This window comes from Ostrinia nubilalis, chromosome 22, assembly GCF_963855985.1.
Source record: "Ostrinia nubilalis chromosome 22, ilOstNubi1.1, whole genome shotgun sequence".
NCBI classification, from domain to species: Eukaryota; Metazoa; Arthropoda; class Insecta; order Lepidoptera; family Crambidae; genus Ostrinia; species Ostrinia nubilalis.
This window is the reverse complement of record NC_087109.1, coordinates 8,195,322-8,203,701: the sequence shown is the minus strand read 5'-3', so window position 1 is coordinate 8,203,701 and position 8,380 is coordinate 8,195,322. Positions and strand designations below refer to the sequence as shown.

Genomic DNA, 8,380 nt, shown 5'->3' with positions numbered 1-8,380 from the left:
TCAATAAGGTGGGTTTGTACCTACCTACTCAAGGGGCCATCACGTTGGAGCGTTACGTTAACTACATGAGAAACGAAACGAAAGGGGAAAGTCATGTGATTGATGAATTTACCTAAGTCTAGACCTTAAGCTCTACTTAGGACATAGTTTGAGGCTTTAATTATTTCTTAGGAAAAAGTTGTTAGTTACTTTGTGCGCTCTACATACACTAAGTAAGTCTAATCTAATCCTAAATATGATGTTAATTATTATTACAATAACATCATGTAAAAGTAAAGGTAAGTATATTATCAAGCTTTAGTCAATTTTATGATGAAACCATGAGATATCTCTACATAAAATACATTTAAAATTAAAGAATGCTTCCTATAGAATTCGACTATAGAAAATGTAGAGTAGAAACGAAAAGTGAAATAGCGAAGTCTTTAGAACAAATAGCCAGAACGACTAGGCTTAATCTGGTTTCTTAAAAGCTAGAGCTTCTTATTCTTACCTAGTACATCCGTTCGCTTTAAGTTTGCCGCTGGCGATATGACGTCACTCGAAGGAAGCGTCTATAACTTTAACAAACTAGGTATATTTAAAATATTTTTTATTTATTATTATTGATAAAAATTGTGTATTTGCGTAAAATAAGACAAATTAATTGCGTTCAATCAATTTAATCGCGATTGGAAGAGGGGACGCGCATTCCACGGACCGGCAAACTTAGCGCGAACGGGTAGTATTAATTTCTCTCAAACGTCTAACTACTTAACTTAACTTAACTTAACTTTTAGCGAGTTTTTCGACATAAAGGATACGTTTTATCCTACATACAAGAAGAATGGATGATTGTTGAGCACCTCTGCATACTTAAGCGCGTCAAATTTTAATATTTACTAGCGTGCTTTACTTACCTACCTACTCTATTTAACTAAACATTAATGAAAAATACATGGACATCTCATTTACATTACTTAAGTAAATAAGTACTACTTTATTGGTTTGCGTAGATCTTTAGGCCTTGAGGGCCTTTGTCCAGCAGTGGACGTCATTTGGCTGAAACGAATAAACGAACGCTAGATGCAAAGATGCAATGGTGGGTTCGACTCCCGTTAGTTTGATTTTAGTAACTACCTAATCTAAACTTTTTCAGTTGTATTATTTCTTAGTAAGTAAGTACCTCTACCTATTTCTAAGTCTTCGTAATAACTCGTTAGTTTGTACCTAGCTTAGGAAAGTGCGACTGTTGAAAAGAAATAATATAACAATGTAGGATTTGATAGAGCGAAGTAAAACAACATCTAGACTCTACTACTAGCCCATTGTGACCGGTTAATACCCTTTTACACTGACTGACACTCGGTGTTATCTTGCGAACTAATAAACATGACCTTTGTTACAGCTATTATTCAATTTATGGATTCAAGTGGCTTATTATTGTAGGTATGTAATTTTGGTGACTACTTGTTTGTTGGTAGTTACCCTGTACTGACAAAACAAACTCTTTTTGCGAAGTTAGTCTTCTACCAAGATGCAAATTTATTATTATTATTAAATAATAATAATATAAGATGACGACCGTATAGATACTACTAAAATTAATAAATAAAAACGCTAACAAATGGTGTAGCTTAAACCTTAACCAACCACCACTACCGTTTATGTAGGGCAGGGTTTCCCAATTTTTTTTTGCCAAGGAACCCTAATTGATTGTACTTTTCCTAGCGGAACCCCCGTACTACCAGGCCTCCGTCACTCGCCTATGCCGGCCGAGATAATTACCTACAGCGCGCGACAACTTCAAGTTGCAAATCAGTCAGGGCCGCCACGCGCCTGTGAGCACACGCGTATCTCTATACACGCTCGGTCGATCATCGTCGCAATCAAGGTAGGTATATTGTTCCAACAGCACTGTTATCCTTCTTTAATGGAAAATCGTAATACATATTTAGGAATAATAATTAATTGTAGTAATTTAAATAATTAAAAAAAACTACACTTTTTAAATAATTTTGATATACTTATGACAAAAAACTGTAGCAAAAAAATTATTTTAGCTAATAAAAACATTAACTTTACTTCACCGTGTCTATTTTCCGACACTACACCTTTTAAAACTGTTTGTCCAATTTCGAATTATCGCAACACTGTAGTTTATTAATAGGTACGTACTATACAAACACCACTAGATTAAAGTTTACCAATCGTAAATACAATAAATGCTTCTTAAAATTAAGTTCTTGTTTATTTTACTTTGCTTATACAACCCTGACGCTTGAGCTGTGAGGTAGATAAATTCTGAACACAAATAAATGTCGCTCTTGTGAGCGTAGTAGTAAGGTGCGATTTCGAATGCACCATGTGCGTTGGATATTTTGCATTATTATTATTACCGTTAAAATGTCGGCATCTGATCCTACACAAAGGAGTGCAATTTCTGTTGCTACTACATATTATGTATTCTGTGGTACTACTCCGCCCGCACGCCCTGCCCCTCCCTTGTGCATTAACATGTCGGTGCGAGCGAACAACGTCGGTCACGAAACGTGGGATAATTTATTTTTTACGGAACCCTTGCGGCTATTCCACGGAACCCCAGGGTTCCGCGGTCCACCTTTCGGGAACCGCTGATGTAGGGAATAGATGGCGCTGTAAAAAATTTGCATCTTGGCAAGAAATTTTCTTAGTATTATTTAACGCCATCTATCGGTCTTATTATAAAACTTTCAATTATGCTATTTAACGCCATCTGTCGATCTCATAATTAAAACTTTCAATTGTACTATTTAACGCCATCTATCGATCTTATCAAAAAACTTTAAATTAGATACTTATCTATGTCTACAAATGATTAGGTGAAAGTATTTTACTGTGATTACGTGACAGAGAACGCGTATGCGTACGCGAAAATATTCGTTCAAAAATTTAAGTTTTAAATAAAAATCTTTTTTCCAAATTACCTAATTAATAATTTCCAGAACAAAATCGCAATTCTTTACGCGTGACAGAAAGCGAAAAAATGATTATGTTGTTATTTTAAAGAATATTGTCTAAATATTATACAGATTCTACCCTATGATAATTGGTTATTATAGCCTGACCAGGAACATAAAAACCCTGGCACAGAGGCGCTTCAATTGCATTTGATAGTGCAACACTGAGTACAGTCGTACATGTGTTAAATTAATAGGCTAAATTTATGTATCAGGATTCAGGATTACGGGCTAATTTGATATTTTCATAAATTAACGATAAATATTATTAAAGGTAACCTGGTTTAAATAAATTAAATGAAACCATCAATCGAGCTAGTAGGATTTATTTTATTATTCATATTGATGAATATTTGATTATTGAATCAAATTCAGAACTTAAATATTCAACTGCAATGTCTGCTCATGAACGCTTCAAACTCGGTACTTCTTTCCCAATTCCATAAAATTCAAAACTTAGAAAGTGACAAAAAACTTTAAAATAGGTAGTTGAAACAGACTACAGCTAATTTTCATAGTGGACTGTACTATACGATAAACATGTCAGTCAATTTGACAACCTTTGTCGGAAACATTATTCAATGAAAATATTGTCCGAACCCTTAGTATTTCTCTTCGACAAATACATTAACACATCGTGAACCACTTTTCATTCACGACTATAAAAATATTTTAGCAATTTAATTCACAAAATCAATTGCAAACATTTAAAATAAAGTTTGTTTACACTTTGACAACAATAGACTGACATGCAAGGTGACATGTCAATGAAGTTTTCAGTTACTGTTGCCATTAAAAGAAATTAGTACCATTAGTTTTCCGCAACATGGCGAGGGTTTTTATGTTCCTGGTCAGGCTATAATTTCTCAACGAATGGCCACACGCGCCACCTAGTGAGCGAAATTTGAACTAATTTTAAAAATTTCAGTGGGTCTAGACACAGTGCAAATTATAATCGCAAACCAGTCGAAAAGTGGTCGAAAAGCCCCTTTTTTGTATAGAATTTTGACGGATTCGATTTTCGATTCGATCAAAAAGTGCGTTTTGTCTAAGGGGGCAGTTTGCGTTTGGTAAATGTCAGTCGGTAACGGGCGAATATTTCTGAAAGTGTTTTCATCTCGAAAACTTGAATTTGCGTTTGTAAAAGCAAGTTTTAATTAATTTAAACACTAGTGAAAATAATGTTAGTGTGAGCAGTTGTGTTTTCTGTGTAATTACCATACATGTTGAATAATGGATCCCTTTACTCAGGTAGGTTTGGCTTCGGTCGAGTTTTAACGGCACAAATCTTCGAAGGTCACTAAGAATTACCATAATAATCTTAATTTCAGCGTATGTTGGAAAGAGCGCGTGCCAGACAAGAGAAAATCGACCAGAAACTGGCTAGTTCTGGCCAGACAGTGCCCAAGAGGAAACCTTTGACTGAAAACATCAGTGTTATAAAGAATGCGAGTCCCATCAGGTCTCCTAGTAAAGCTAAAGAGAGTGTATTGTCTCCTAGAAAGTCCTTGAAGTCGGAATTACCGGCTAAGACTGTTACACGGAGGCCAAGTTTGCAGAAGAGTCAAAATGCGGTGGTTTCCCCACAGAAGTCTAGAAATGATGTTGTTGTGACAAAAAAAGAGTTCAGCAGTCCTAGAGGAAGCATAGGGAGGCGTAATTCTGATGTTTCGCTGGAGATAAACATCACTCATAGGAATGATATCAAAGTGGATGTCCAAATTGAAGAGATAGATGCCCCCATCTCAGTGGTATACAATACGAACAGTGACAGTGATAGTAATGTGGTGATAAAAGAAATTGAAGGTGAGAAATAATGGATCTTTAGCTATTTCCTTAGTGTGTAATCCTTTGCCACAATGGTAGTATAAGTAGTAGTAGTATTTTTAGCTCAATTTTATCTGGTATCCTTCCATACTTCTTAAGAGGCCTAAGCACCCTGCAGAAGCTGACAACCGACCAGCTTAGAACTATGTTATTTATGATATTCATTTACTAAAATCATAAAAATACTACATTAAATTAAAAAATATGTGCTAACAAACCTCAATTGCCTTTTGGTCATATCTGGCATATATATTTCTTTAAAATTATTAAATCATAAGAAACAGAGCCTAAGCCTAAGTTTTTTCTATGCCAAAATTATTTACTAAGTTTGTTGACACAACTTACGTCAGTATTCCCTTCATTATTTTCCCTAAACAAACCAATTTCTGTAACAATTACTCATCATAATTAGATAATAATTCATTAGCAAATGTCCTCCTCAACGTTACTTAGAATTGGTTTTATTTGAACAAAGGTCAACTTAGTTTTTGTTTATTTAGGAGTAAACCAACTTTGCGAAACATTTGTTTATGTTCATTATTCCAATTTAATTTGCTTGTGCCTGAAGCAAATACTTTATTTCCTTATTTTCTGCATGTAAAACTTGCTACAATACTCAATAACAATTGCAGACGGTTCAACAAAGATGCCACTGGAACAGGCTCCTGAGGAAACCGAACACAAAACGGAGAAAGCTGGCACCCGACACAACTTCAAGTCACGTCTGGACAGGCTCGGCAATTTGTATTCGGGTACGTGTTTTGAAAATACCTACTGGTTTTTTTTAATAATGCTATTTTTATTTATTTCTCTTTCATATTTAAGAAAACTTTAGTTGCCTGTAATTTTATGCAGTGGAGTTCTAGTATCTACAACCAGTTTCATTCTTTGTAGTTTGGTCTTGATAAATTAGCTTAGTGTTGGTATCCAGTCCCATTACATGAAAATTGTTTGTTGTAGTTTGGATAAATTCCCTTTCCAGTAAAAAAACATTCACTTATCTATTTTGTAAAGTAATCACAATATCCTGTCTAATGCATTAGTCATAATATGACCAGTTTGGCCTATATCAGGATGTATCATAGGATGTGATTAGATACAATAATATGATAAAAGTGGTTGATTAGAGGTTTGGGAAGTGTAGCTTAAAATTGAAATGCTGTTAGGAAGAAAGAAATTATAATTTGTATTAGGCCCAGAACAGACTGTGAAACGCAACTGCAACGAAACTGCAACTTTGTGACGATTCTGATGAATGAAACTGAAAGTTTCAAACTGGTCGCGTCATGTGTGGTCTGTCAACGGATGCTATGGCAGAAACTTAGATGCAACTCAAAAGTAACTAACTAGCAGTTGCAGTTTCGTTGCAGTTGCGTTTCACCGTCTGTTCTGGGCCTTATGCTAACGTCAGACTTCATGTAACCAGCATGGGTCAAATCATCCATTGGCATCTCTTAAATTAGAGAGGGATCCCTTTTGCAGCGCAGGCTAAAGATCTGAATGTACTTTTTTGGTAACATATAAAATTCCTTTTAAAATATCTATTCCAGATGAGCCAAACCTATCGTCACCCATCCACCGCACCGAGCAAGACTTCTCCGCAGCCACTCCGCCTAAACAGCAACCGGTGAGAGAGAAGGCTCCGGATGGGAAGCGGAAGTTTGGTCGTCTTGCTGCCCTGGCTGACCAGATCAACAACTGGGAGGATGACCTCACGCATCATACCTTTGTAAGGAACATTTTTATTACTGTTATACTAGAAAAGGGACAATGTAGAGCAACCTTTTGGCAGGCAAGGGGCCACAAGGTGGCAAAATAAACTAAAGGTGGGCCTAGGGTTGCCAGGCGTCCGGCTAATTGCCTTTTTACGGTCTTGTCCGGCCTGTCCGGCTTTTGTTAGGCTTATTTGGCCTGCCGCGTCAGGTGAAAGTCGAGCCACAGAATAATATGAAGCGCACGCATCGATGATACGATGAGTGTACTCACTCGTGAGTTATGACCCTAACAATTAATTTTACAGAATCCTGAGCCAGTCAAGAAAACAACAAAAGCTGAGAAGAAGCATGAGAAACTGGATGCGTCAACACTGGATGTGTCCATACATTCGTTCAATGATATCAACAATGTCCTCAAGAAAACTCCTGCAAAGTCTGCACAGGTAGGACAATGTTTCTTGACTCAAGTTACCTATCAATTCACAAAATTCTTGAATATTTATCATCATCATCACTTCATCCACATGAGAAGAATTTGTTAATTCATACAAACCTTTTTAAGTAAATTTTCTTCGATTGAAGGCATGAATTTTCTGAAATGGTTGGTTCTAAACTTTTAGCTCTATCACCCTTAAAAAATGTATGGCTAAAGGCCGCAACATTGCAACCTTTGGATCAGAAACATACAAATTGTGTTTTTGACTTCTTGTGTATTTTCTTTTGCAACATAACAGATAAACACGTATTTATATTACTTTGTAATGTTTTTGTTATAGCCCTCAAAAGCATCTAACACGCGGCAGTCATCTAAGCCATCAGTCAACGAGTGCCAGAGGCTCCAAAGACAAATCATTGCTGAGCTGGTAAGTACCTAGCCTGTAAGTTTCTTATAATCTGGTTATTTTTATTATTTATTTAGCCATGTGAAGGAAGAATTAAGTCAGAAAAATTATGAAACCATTAAAAAAAAACAAGGCATGGGCCAGAAAATTTAAAAAATAAGGCAAATCATAAAGTTGAAAGAATTAATAAATACAAGAAAAAATACAAATATAATGCCTTTGAAATTGTGGGTGAGTATCCGTCAATATTATTTTTCTATTTGTCATTGTTACTATGACAAATAATTTTATCTAATGTCCTTAATTTTTGTTACCCCCTTTTTATTTTTTAAGTTACATCCTTCTTTTTTGTGGCCCCCCTTTTATTTTAAGTTACATCCTTATTTTTAATGCCCCTTTTTAAAATTTAAGCAAAATCCTTCTTTTTTGTTGCCCCCCTTTTATTTTAAGTTGGCCTAACTCGTTTTCCTATGATTGGTTCAAAGGTGTGGGTGCTATCAAAATTTTGCTTTATTATAAGGCATGGTATACGTAATTCGGCGAAGTTGCATCACATAGGACGGAATCATGATTTTTAAGAATTAAAAATGTATAATAAAGGCTGTCGGCCGTTTGGTGTAGTGGTTCAGAACGGACTACTATGCCGAGAGGTCCCGGGTTCGATTCCCGGCCGGGCAGAAATTGAAATGATGAATTTTAATTTCTGTGACGGGTCTGGGTGTTACTATGTATAATATGTATGTATTTAAAAAAAAAAAAAAAAAAGTATATAAGTAGTATATCCGTTAAGCTAGCACCCATAACACAAGCATATTAATTGCTTACTTTGGGGCTAGATGGCGCTGTGTGAGATTGTCCAAAGATATTTATTTATTATTTATTATTATTTATTAAAGGCATATTGCGTGATCTTTATTCCAAGAAGGGCGAAAGATATTGCACACAACGGAAAATTAGCAGGACAATTTAGGACGATTTTATCGCCAGAAAGCGATCTCCTCCAAACCTCCGGGAAAGA

General features: G+C 35.7%; 1 protein-coding gene across 1 annotated transcript in view; it reads left to right on the top strand.

Moving 5' to 3' along the window:
- Positions 1–4,060: 4,060 nt before the first annotated feature.
- Positions 4,061–8,380, top strand: part of LOC135082783 (anillin) — a 62,112-nt gene continuing 57,792 nt past the window's right edge. Inside the window, exons 1-6 of the mRNA XM_063977547.1 lie at positions 4,061–4,229; positions 4,310–4,784; positions 5,438–5,557; positions 6,356–6,534; positions 6,826–6,963; positions 7,297–7,383. Of these exons, the coding sequence (XP_063833617.1) occupies positions 4,212–4,229; positions 4,310–4,784; positions 5,438–5,557; positions 6,356–6,534; positions 6,826–6,963; positions 7,297–7,383 (1,017 nt within the window). The 5' untranslated portion in view covers positions 4,061–4,211. The remainder of the gene's footprint in view (positions 4,230–4,309; positions 4,785–5,437; positions 5,558–6,355; positions 6,535–6,825; positions 6,964–7,296; positions 7,384–8,380) is intronic.